The sequence below is a fragment of the Oryzias melastigma genome, linkage group LG2 (assembly GCF_002922805.2).
Source record: "Oryzias melastigma strain HK-1 linkage group LG2, ASM292280v2, whole genome shotgun sequence".
Taxonomy (NCBI): domain Eukaryota; kingdom Metazoa; phylum Chordata; class Actinopteri; order Beloniformes; family Adrianichthyidae; genus Oryzias; species Oryzias melastigma.
Genome location: NC_050513.1, coordinates 4,710,796 through 4,722,931, shown reverse-complemented (window position 1 = coordinate 4,722,931; position 12,136 = coordinate 4,710,796). Strand labels below are relative to the sequence as shown.

Sequence of the window (12,136 nt, the reverse complement as noted above, 5' to 3'; positions counted from 1 at the left end):
TTTGTTATTTTTGATACATTAGAACATATGGAATATATCTGGATACTTATTTTAGCTTTGTCCCAGGGCATTACTAACACTTTAAGCCAATACTTCAGCTACATGCTAGCTAAATTGGCTAATTTAGATTTTTTTTCAATTTTGTAGGCTAATTTGGAGTTTAGCTAATATTTCTGCTATATGGTAACTATTCTGGCTAATTTAGGATTTTTTTTTCTGCTATTTTGTTGTTTAGCTAATATTCAATCTGCATGCTAGCTGTTTGGCTAACTTAGGCTGGGGGGGGCAGACAACAACATGGCCACACGATGGCGCCAGAGCATCATTAGCTGGAAATCCTCAATGGAAGTTCCCGCTCTTCCCATCGTAGAACACAGGAACCGGGTTACAGTTAGGATAAGGTTTAAGAGCCTCTTAGCACAGATTCGTAAATTCATCTTCCGGCTATAGTTACAACATTTCCGCGTTTGGCTGATGATGAGTTCAATGCTTTGTTTGGGCGCCATCTTGCCTGCAACCGGCTCCGTCTGGTTTCATTCACAAGCAGCCGCTCAAACAGACTCACTTCCTGTCTGCAGGTCTGATCTCAACCTCAGAGAGCAGCGAGGGCGACGACTCTGACCCCGACTCTTCGAACAGCGGGGACAGCACTTTCTCAGAGGACATTAACAAGATGGTAAACCCGGAAGATGATTTTTTTGACGTTTTCCTGTTTTGATACGACTAACCGTCCCCTCGTTGCCCCTCAGAGGGTCGAGCCGGAGCTGAACATTAAGAGGGAGTGCGAAGAGAAAGCGGTCCACGTGGACATCAGCATCCCGGACGTCCTGAAGAAGAAGCTGGAGGACGACTGCTTCTACATCAACAAGAGGAAAAAGGTTCTCCTCCTGAATACGAGGCTCGGTTTGAAAGAATTTATCAAGCTGACGACTTTCTCTCCTCCCAGCTCGTCATGGTTCCCTGCCAGACCAACGTGGTGCACATCCTGGAGTCCTACGTCAAACACTTCACCATCAACAAAGCCTTCATGGCCAACGAGCGCTACCGCCGCCAGCAGAGCGCCACGCAGAGCAGCTCGCCACAGCCCACTCCCCCAGAGAAGAGGTCGGCCTTTTATGTGACCATTTCTTTTAGTTTTGGAGCTTAAAAGCTTCTCTGAGGCTGTTTTTGTTTCACTGAATCATCAGTAACAACCTTTAAATTTTTTTTTAAAGTGTCAATATGTGGATTTACCACAGAGAAGTGACTTTTTATTCCACTTTACAGAAATCCAGGAGCTTCTGGACAACAAAATAACTTCTCAGTTAAACTTAAAATGCACATTTACCAAAGCACAGGATGAATAAATAACCAAAAAAGAGGCATTAAATGATAAAAAACATAAAAAATAAAACAAAATAAATGCACACACTAGACCAGAGGTTTATAGTCTGTGAATCCAGAGACACCTGTGGCATTTAGTGGTTCTCTGGTTAAAGAAAAATGACTAAAAACACAAGTTTAAAGTAACTTTTTTTGACTTATTCTCAAACATTTGAAGTTGAACTAAAATATTTTGACAGATTTTTAACTTTCCTTAGCACAAAAAACTAATTTGAGATAAAAAAAAAATAGAACTATAACTAAGCCTCATAAGATTTTTGGGAAGATGTTCTATTTCTGATCAAATGTTAGGATTTATAAGTGCTCTTTATGGTTCAAAATATGTTAAGGATTACTTATTAAGCACTCATTTATTTCTGTTAGTTAGATTTATGAATTTGTAGTTGAAATTAGGACTGTACTATGTGAAGAAAAATTTCGATTTTAACAAAAAAAAGTGAATATTTACTGGTATGACAACTTTTGATCTAAGAAATAAAATTGCCTTTTTTTAATTATTATTTTTTTTAGTGAAAATCGCTTTGAAAGTAAAGTTTGTGGACAAAAACAAAACGCTGGTTAAATGGCAGCTACACACCGGGGATGGGGGAGGGGCACGTTACAAATTTGACCCCCAAAAGTATTTCTGGTGGCTTTTCTGTTGTTTTTATCTCCATAGCAACCATGTTATTTTTTGGTCGCCTGAGGGTGACAAACAGGTTTATTTAAATTTTAGATGAATCTGTGAAAGTAAAAATTAGAATTTCCTTAGCAACAAAGGTTTTTGTCACATTCTTACAGTAGTCATATTGTATATTATGTCATTTCGTTCAGCTTGAACCAGCGTTAAAAAGTTACAACATTTTTCTTATCAAGTATTCTCCCAGTTATGCTCAAGGAGTTAGGAGGCAATACATTGTTTAGAGGAGATAGATTGATTCTAGCTGGTATTAAAGTTATTTTTTTTTTACATTTTTATGAAAATTCAAGATGGTGGCTTTTTCCCCAAGGAAACTTCATTTTTGGTTGTAGACTTAACCTTAATGTGTGTGAAATTTCATGAAAATTGCTCAAGTTTTTTTCCTCCTAAAAACGTGAAAATCTCCCAATTTTAAATCAAAAACAGCATAATCATTAATAAAAGACCACTTTTAAAAATCAATCAAAAGACAATCGGAGTGAGACTTTAAGATAAAAAAGAGAAGAACCCTAATGTCAGCAGGAAATTGAATCTAAACGTGCTCTTGTTTCAGTGAGGAGCTGTGTAAAGAGATGGTCGACGGTCTGAGGATCACCTTCGACTTCACTTTACCCATGATCCTCCTCTACCCCAGCGAGCAAGCCCAGTTCAAGAAGGTCAGCTCCTCCCGGCTCTTCCTCACCATGAGGGAGGGCTCCCCGTGCTCCAGCAGGTAAGCCGCCGCCCTCCTCCTCCTCCTCTGTGGTGTGGCGTTCCCTTAAGCGACGCCCCTCCTCTGTTTCAAAGCTTCCAGCGAGAGCGCAGCCCCAGTCCGCCCGTACACAACCCGCCCACGCCGCAGTCCACCGACAGCCAGCCCACGCTGAGCGACACGTCCGCCACCACGCCCACCGCCCCGGCCCCCACCCCCAAGCGGAGACGCCACCCGGACATGGACTGCATCTCCTTCCAGTCGCAGTCGCAGTCCCAGTCGCTCAGACGCTCCACCAGGAACATGTCAGGAGGGGACCGGCCTGCAGAGGGCAGCAGCGGAGGTGACTCCTTCAACAGCAGGAAATATCATCTTTTTTATTGAATATGTCAGCATTTTTCTGATCGATAGGAGGAGGAAGTGCTGCAGCGTCTCCGCAGCTCAAACGGCGAGCAGTCGAACCCTCATCACAGCCCAAGTTCTTCCTGAACCTCGATAAAAGTAAGAACCCTTCCTTGAAAAACGACCTGTTTAAATGTTTTTCTGTGTGTAGTTACCTGTTTGGCCCACTAGATGGTGCCGTGTAACCTCTTTCAGTATCAGCTCTTCCTGCTTTTTACTTGATGACCATCAACTGTTTTCCCACAGAAACCCCGGTGCACAGCGGCTCGTCGTCCCCGTTGCCCCTGACGCCCAGCAAAGAGCGAGGCGGGCCGTTCTACGGCCTGGAGAGCCGCAGAAACAACGAGCTGAACGAGGTGAAGCGTCCGTCAAGATGCAAACCAACATTTTCAGAGGGCAGTCTGTGACGTCTTCTCTTCTTTCACCAGGTCCTGAGCTGGAAGCTGACGCCGGATAACTACCCTCTGAACGACCAGCCTCCCCCGCCCTCCTACCTGTACGGATCGCAGCACCTCCTGCGGCTCTTCGGTCGGTTTCCCCGTCGCTAACTTGACCGTTATTTTGTCCGCACGGTCTCACGTCTTTCTCGTCTTTCAGTGAAGCTTCCAGAGATACTCGGAAAAATGCAAATCCCGGAGAGAAACCTGCGAACGCTCATCAAACATCTGGAAGTCTTTCTGCGGTGAGACCAAATTTAAGTTTTTATCTAGAACAACTGTCAAATGAGTTTCTAAAGCACAACTGTGCTTTGAACGTAAAATACACAAACTTGCAAAAATTGCTTTCAAAGAAAAGTTTTAGGACACAAACAAAACACTGACTGAATGGCTGCTTCACACCCCTCCCCCATCCCTGCCATCAACCAGGTGGCAGGGATGGGGGAGGGGCACATTACAATTTTATCCCCCCAAAATGTCTTTTTTTTTCTCTTCTTTTTCTTCAAATGGTCACTTTTCTGTTGGTTTTACCCCCATAGCAACCATTAATTTTTTTGGTTGCCTTAGGGTGACGAACAAGATTATCCAATTTGTAGATGAATCTGCAAAAGTATAATTTTTGATTTCTTTAGCAACAGAGGTTTTTTGTCAGCCACAGTCACATTCCTAGAAAAGTCGCATCGTGTGTCATATCATTTTGTTCAGCTTGAGCTAACAATTCGTATATTAAAATTTCACATTATTCAGGTAAAAAAATGAATGAGCAATAGAGGAACACCATTTTTGCAAGCTTGCCATGCTAACACCGTTCCAACATTTTTATCCCAAATTTTGTTAGATTGAAATCCCTAGAAGGAGTTTGATTTTTTTTTCTCCATAGCAACTATTGTATTTTTTGGTTGCCTGAAGGTGACAAACAGGATTATTTCATTTTTAGATGAATCTGCAAAAGTAAAATTTAGGATTTCCTTGGCAACTGAGCTTTTTGGCTAATTTTGGCCACATTAGTAAAAAGGTCATAACATGTATCATATCATTTTGTTTAGCCTGAGCCAACGATTCACATATTCAATTTTCACAATATTCAGGCCATGCCTACGGCGTTGCAAAAAACAATATATATTATTTTTCATCGTGATTTTCAATTATTTTTTCTCCATTTTAAATATAAATATTGCTTTTTTTTACATAAAGGTTTGTGATTACATCCCAAAACAGCTTATTATAAGTAAAAGTCATATCTTCCGCCCTCTTGAAAGTGAGAACAGGGCATTTTGTGGTGTTAAACGAAGAGGATTCTCCTTTACTGATGAGCGGGTGCTTTTACCGTTCGCATCAAAAGCAGAGGAAGAGTGGAGCGAGGAAGAGCATGTGCAAGAGAGAGATGAGTGGGTGTTACACAAGCATAGAAATCTAATCTTTAAATCCTCCCGAGCGATCTTCAGCTGGTCCCAAACCTGAGGGATTTAGGCTTCTCTAATCAAACCGCTGAGCGTCCCGCCTCCCGCCAGCAGGCGGTGCTGTGGAGCAGCACTGATAGCCGGCCTCTCCTCCTCCTCCTCCTCCAGTACGCCTAAAAATATGACCAGAAAATGGTCTGAAAGCAGTCCCAGTTCCCGTGAGGGGATTACACCGCCGCATCACGTTTAACATACATGTCGCAGAAGCTTGACCGCACTCTGCAAATTAAACCCAAGGAAGTCATCTCCTTAACGGCGTTTCCGGTCGAAGGAGCGAAGTTCTCCGGCGCCAACGAGGCGGAAGTTGCTCCGAACGGGCGAGTGTCTAATTAATACGTCTGAGGCCTCAGCGGGACGCTGGCCGCAGACCCCGAACGCCCGGAGTCTTTCGGGAAAGTGTTTTCACTCTTGTAATCAGCATCGCGGCAGATTGTGCCGAGCGGGCAGAAACTGATTGATGTTGCAGAGACTGACATGCAGTGCATTCTGGGATTTGGCCTTCCTTTGCAGAAATGATTAAGAGTGTTGGCATGTTTTTTTTTTCTCCCACGTTCCCTTGCCATCATGTACAACCAAAACGTCCAGAATGAAGTGGAGGAAACTTCATAGTGAAGATAATTTGTTTGCATTGAGATTAGGAAGGACCGGTGGAGCTAAGATGAGATGGCAAGATTTAGAGGATTTGGCCGAGTAGCGGCTACTAAGAAGATTCCGGATTAGTTTTCCCCACAAATGATTAGATGAGAGGAGGAGGAGGAGGGTGGATTTATTTATTTTTTATTCTACTTTCCCTCCCTGACCGGGGGTTGGTCACTCCGCATCTGTGACTGAGCAATTGGGCTTTGTCTCTGAAATCTATATAGATTTTCCTGGAACGATTCGGGGGAATCTAGGAAAATCTGAGAACCAAACCCCGCGTTCCCGATGAATATTTAAAGGCTTCCCTCTCCTGACCCCTCTCGTAGGTTTCTGGCCGAGTTCCACGAGGACTTCTTTCCCGAGTCTGCGTACGTGTCGGCGTCCGAGGCCTACTACAGCATGAAACAGCCCAGACCGGTTTACTGATGCCTCCCTCCTCTTCCTCGTCTCTTAAATCCCCGGCTCCGTGCTTCTAGGAATAAACGCCGGCTCTCCTTTCCCTTTCCTTTCCTGCTCCCGTCTGACCGACGCTCTCCTGATGCTGTGGAGCTCTGACTTCTGCATGCCGGGCCTGATCTTTCTTAGAACTCCTGACTACTTCACCTGCTCTGCTGCAGTCTGCCTGTTATGGAATTTGACGAATTATCCAGAAGATTCTGGATTCTCTGGAGCTTCCATCTCGTCTAAGGAGTGACTTCTCCTCCTCTTGGATTCTAATTAGACTAAAAACGTTTCCTTTTCTCTCTCTAAAAGTTCTTCTTCTGAATTCCTCGTCCTGAAGCCAGACTCTAACGGCATTGGCAGCAATGTTCAGCATTTTGCTGTTGAGGAAATGAAGCCAAATGTTGACTTTCAAACACATAAGTTAAATTGTTTGTGTTGTTTACATATTTCCAGAGGTTTACATTATCAAGTATGTGTGAGTGCTGAATGAAACTTATCTGATGTAAATAAAAGCATTAGTTTTCACTTATGTTGTTGTCCTTTGATGATTTTTATCAAATGGAATAAAATACTGAAGTTTTTTTTAAATTTTATTGACAGAAATCTGATCTGTACATATGTAAAAAAAATGGATTAAAAGTAAGTAATCCAAATGTGGGCGGGCTCAAAACCAAACATTTGTGATGTCATAAATATTCCATATATTAAAAAAACTGTTCTGTTTTAATTTAGAGTTGCATGCAAAAGCTTTCATGTGATCTTTTGTACTTATGCAAAAAGGGTTTGGGGAAAAAAAGGTGAATAATCCAAATGTGGGAGGAGTCAAAACCAAAGATTTGTCTCTAATATTCCATATATTCAAAAATGGTTCCCGTCTTAAATTTAACTAACATTGTGCAAATTCATATACAATCTTCCGTACTTATGGTCAAAAAAAGGATAAAAGAAGGAATAATCCAGATGTGGGCGGAGTCAAAACCAAAGATTTGTGATGTCACAAATATTCTATTCAAAAACAGTTCCATCTTAATTGAAGTAACATTATGCAAACTTCTATATGATCTGTTTTACTTGCATAAAAAAGGATGGGTGGAAAAAAAAGCGGAATAATCCTAATGTGGGCGGAGTCAAAATCAAGATTTGTGATGACAAAGCCCAAACTAAAATAACAAAACCCAGCAGTGTAAGACTGTTGAGGACAAAGAGGGGGAAAAAAAAAAAAAAGATAATCCAAATGTGGGCGGGGTCAAAACCAAAAATGTGTGATGTCACTGACATTGAATATATATTAAAAAACGGTTTAGTCATAAATTTAAGTAGCATCGCGCAAACTTTCATATGATCTATTGTACTTGCGTGAAAAAATAATGGATAGAAAAAAAGATGGATAATTCAAATGTGGGCGGAGTCAACATGAACAATTTGTGGTGTCACAAAATTCCCCGTATTTTATAAAAGATTTTGTCTCAAGTTTAAGTAGCATTGTTCGAACTTCTATATAAAATTTAGTACTTAAGGTGAAAAAAAGATTTGATGGAAAATACAGTGTGAATTATCCAAATGTGGGCGGAGTCAAAACCAAAGGTCACAAAATTCAAGATCAACTTTTATTTATCCCCGCAGGGAAACTCTGTATTCCAAAACGATTTTGTCCTCATTCTTGAGTAACATTGTGAAAACTTTCTTTCATGAATAAATGCAAATGCTTTCTCCATAATTTTATATACACCACCGCTTTCAGTTGTTAACATTTTTATATTTGCTTGGAAAAGCAAAATTTGTGTAATTTTTAAACAAAATTGAATTTTGTGTCAAACCATCCAATTAGGGAGAAACACTGACTGAATTTCACGTTTCTCACAATAGACAGACAAGTGGAAATCAGAAAGACCCCTCCAGTAAAGGAGTGGTTCTGTAAGTGGTTAACCACAGACAAGTTCTCCGTTCTTATGTTTTCTGGGTGATGTTTTGGTGACTTTTTAATGCCCATTATGTTGTCACCCCATGAGGTGGCCTCTACATCCCACACAAGCGGCCCAGGTAGTGCATTTCATCCAGGACGACACATCAGTGTGAGCTGTGGAAAGAGGGTCTGCTGTCAGTGCAGTGTCCAGAGCATGAAGGTGCTACCAGGAGACAGACCAATACATGAGGAGATGTGGAGGGGGCTGTAGGAAGCTAACCACCCTACATCAGTACCACCCCTTCTGTCTAGAGACGCCGTGGAGAACCTTATACTGCTTGTTACAGTGTCCAACGTGACCGGTTTGGGGTGGCATTTCTTTGGAGAACCACACAGCTCTTCATGTGCTCACCAGAGGCACCCTGACAGATATTAGGTACCAGGACAAGATCCTCAGACCTCTTGTGAGACCGTATGCTGGTGGGATTGGCCCAGAGTGTGCGAGACAGTGCTAGACCTCATGTGGCAGGAGTGGATCAGCCATTGATGTAGTGGACCAGACCTCACTCCAATAGAGAACATCTGGGACATAATGTCTCGGTCCGTCCACCAACGCTAGCTTGCACCACGTCTAGGAGTTGATGCTTTGGACCAGGTGTGGGAGGAAATTCCCCATCTGTCACCACGCCCAATCCTGAACCTCATTTTGACTTGTCTCAAAGACATCCAATCTGGATCAGCCTGTAGTGTGTTTTTACACTTTAATTTGACTATGATTCCACGCCCAGATCTCTATAGGCGGATATACGTAATCTCCATTAATTGTGTTGTCTGCGCATGCAACTATGTAAAGAATAAAGGTGTTAAAAAGAATATTTCATTTGTTCTGGTATGGGATGTGTTTTTGTAGTACTTTATTCTTTTGAGCTGTGTACTTACTTTTTTACTATTCCTTAATTTTTGATTAAAAAGTATCAATTTAAACTTTTTTCTCTCTACTGGTTTATAAATCCATAAAAAGTCATTTAAGGTGAATGCTTAATTAGTTGTTAAAGTTGTCAAGAAAAAACAATAAAATTCAGTTTGTCAGCTCAGTTAAGTTAAATAAAAGATGAAAAAAATTAAATTGGATAAAAGCTAAATTTTAGTTATTTTCTGTGTTTTTTTGTGTCAATTTAATTATGTTTGGAATTTATAAGCAGTTTTAGTGTCCCTACTAACAGTGTTTTTTATCTAGTATTTCCCTCGTTTTTCGTGGGAGTTGAGTTCTAGAAAATAATTTACAAATTAATCAGCCTTCTTTTTTAAAACTATAAATTATTCTAGATGTTTTAAGGCTATTAAACTCCCCACTACACGCTTCTGACTCTTCTCTGTTTAAACTGTCAAATTTAAAACCATAAAAAAAAATGAGCTCTATAATAAAGAATGAAAACAAAGAGTTACTTTCATCGAAGATGAATGCAAATTGAACGCATACTGTATAGGAGAAAACAACACTGAGAAAATTGTTTAACATTGATTTACAGCCAATCAAAGCTCCTCCCAAAAATCAGCAAAAGTGGGTTACCGCTAAAATATTATGTTAGTAGCTTTATTATTACGGAAAATCTGCAATAAAAAAATTGAACAAAGTTTTAACTTCGTTTTCGTGTCTTCCTTAAGCTAATTTGCATGTTAGCGATTAAGTGCAAGTTTTGTTTTGTTACTCTTCTTTTTAAATGTTTGTTTATTGCAAAATCAAACAGAAATCTCTAAAAGTTGTTGCAAAAACACACCTGATTTTACTTTCTTTCTTATTATTTCTGAGTTTCCAGGGTTTCTGCAGGTCTTAAAAAGTCTTAAAAGCTTTTCAAATTTATATTTTACCAGTGTTTCCCATTGAAATTAAATCTCTTTTTCAAGGGAGACCTGGGCTAAAAGACGTCATCACGAGAAAAAAAATGAATAAATTTGGAAATTATTCCTTAAAAAGGCTTGAATTTTTATATCTGTCTTAAAATGTGTGCTGTTTGAATCTTCATTTCGTTGCCGAAAAGGACAATTTTTAAACCACGGTTATTTTAATCAAATAAGGGAAATGAATGGCGGCAGAACCAATGCCAAAGCACACTAAAGTATCACAACACAAGACAACGAGATAAGAAGCTACAGTTTGACCATAAAAGCGAAATCATTCATAAAATAGACTGAGAATTTGGTCTTAATTTTTGAAAAGTCTGAAATTCTTGAAAGAACCCTGGTTAGATTACATTTGCGACCGCAGGAATCATCTGTCTGATCACCTGGTGGTGACAGAATCCCATTATTGACCCGCGGAAAATCCCGAAAAGATCAAACCGAACTTCGCTAGAACGACTTCCAGCTATTACTTCTGCTAATCCCCGACAGAGCGGCAGCTAGCCGGCAAACCAACCTGCTCTTCTCCATACCAGACTCATAATGGCTTTTAGAGGTGAGCCTAAATTGTATTTGGACAAGATCAGACGGTGTAATGAACCGCGAATGAGTGCAACCGAAGACAGCACTCTGTTAGCTACCTGCTATCGTGTAACCGCAGAAACCGCCGGTTGGAGCTTCTCCGCGCATTTAAATCGATTTCTGTCCTGCGCCGGTGCTATCGGCTTCCAGCGTAATTCAGTTGCTGTGGGGCAGAAATGGAAGCTAATGAGATGGGAGCTCTCACCTCTTAAGTGCTGCTGCCCACACCTCTTCTTTAGGATTTCTTCGTTCTCTTAAGCAGCAGCTTCAAAAGTTTGGACGTCTTTCTTCTTTTTCACCTTCTCGTCTCTAACAGCTAGACGTCCTCCATGAATCCGTCTTTTTATCGATTCTTATCCCAGTCTTGTCCCTCCTTTTTCACCTTCCTGTCCTCCCGGAGGGCCCTTTTCCCCTCCTTGTCCATGGACTTGAGACTGCGTGAGGAGTGGGTCAACAGCAGCCCATCTGCCTCCTCCGACTCCTCCTGGACATGGTCCGACCTCAGCACCGACCTCACGTCCGTCGGTTCTGACAGAGTCCTGACCCCTCTGACAGCTCCCGGCGGCTGTAAGCTCCTCGAGGATCCGCATCCCAAGAAGTCTGTGTCGTCCGAAGCACGGAGCCGGGGTGTTGAATGGAGAGAAACGTCTTTTCTTGGTGACGACAGGTAGGTTTATTATCTGAAATGTTGTTAAATGCATCTAGTGCAGGATATGACGGTCAAATTGTTGAAAGGTCCAGAGTGAAGGACATTCCCCATACCTCAATGATTAAACTGTTTGGGAATATGTGTTAAATGTTCATAAAAACTATCATATTTGGTTGACTGACTACAAAAACTCTAAAGTTTAAATAAGAAAGACAAACACCCCACTATCTACCCAATAGAGAGAGGCCTTTGGAATCTGGAAAATTTTACTCTTTTTTTTTTTTATTGTCCTCAACTTTCTAAAGACTAATAAACTTTAGGAGATTGCGCTAAAATGTCATTATTTTTTCATTTTCTCCATCTGTCATTTTACTTTGTAGAACTATAGGGGCAATGTAATAATAAAGTACAAATAGGACCATGAATCTCACCAGAATCTGAACAAAGTTGGTGTGAAGCTCATGCAAGTTTGCTGTTACTCGTTCTGTCTTTGTTCTTATGTGAGATCTAAAGACTTTGGAGCAAAAAAAAAGAAAAACCCTGTGAGCGTTATCAAAAAATTTCTACTAAATTACCTAATGAAGCAATTAAACCTATGCCTGTCCAAGATGTCTTGGTTTTACTCCAGTGACAAGTCAATGTACTCTAACAAGTACACTTGATTGGAACAGTACACTAGATATGATATTAATACAAATTAATACTGTTTTGAAAAATAGTAGTTCCAGCCTTCTCTTTACCCGAGTGTTGAGAAACTCAACTAGAAAATCATGAGTCCAAATAAAATCCCCTTGCCTAGGGTGTTCTCGAGCCATGTGTACTTATGGATGTCCTTGTGCTCGAACAAATTGGCACAGATGTCCAGTAATGGCTCAGGTCCTAGCTATCAGTATCATTATGCATTTGGATATCGACCTACACATTTTGACTCCCAATTTGGTGATATTTGGACGTTTGGTTCGGGCCCC

General features: G+C 41.0%; 1 protein-coding gene across 3 annotated transcripts in view; it reads left to right on the top strand.

Annotated features, from left to right (window-relative positions):
- LOC112160118 (male-specific lethal 3 homolog) overlaps nucleotides 1-6,664 on the top strand; it is a 10,677-nt gene extending 4,013 nt beyond the window's left edge. For all 3 annotated transcript variants that reach the window (XM_024294493.2, XM_036215450.1, XM_024294494.2), the window contains exons 5-14: nucleotides 579-676; nucleotides 750-878; nucleotides 947-1,104; nucleotides 2,616-2,774; nucleotides 2,849-3,096; nucleotides 3,165-3,254; nucleotides 3,402-3,511; nucleotides 3,584-3,683; nucleotides 3,753-3,837; nucleotides 6,018-6,664. In XM_024294493.2, coding sequence (XP_024150261.1) covers nucleotides 579-676; nucleotides 750-878; nucleotides 947-1,104; nucleotides 2,616-2,774; nucleotides 2,849-3,096; nucleotides 3,165-3,254; nucleotides 3,402-3,511; nucleotides 3,584-3,683; nucleotides 3,753-3,837; nucleotides 6,018-6,117 — 1,277 coding nt within the window. In that variant the 3' untranslated portion in view covers nucleotides 6,118-6,664. The remainder of the gene's footprint in view (nucleotides 1-578; nucleotides 677-749; nucleotides 879-946; nucleotides 1,105-2,615; nucleotides 2,775-2,848; nucleotides 3,097-3,164; nucleotides 3,255-3,401; nucleotides 3,512-3,583; nucleotides 3,684-3,752; nucleotides 3,838-6,017) is intronic.
- Nucleotides 6,665-12,136: the final 5,472 nt, after the last annotated feature.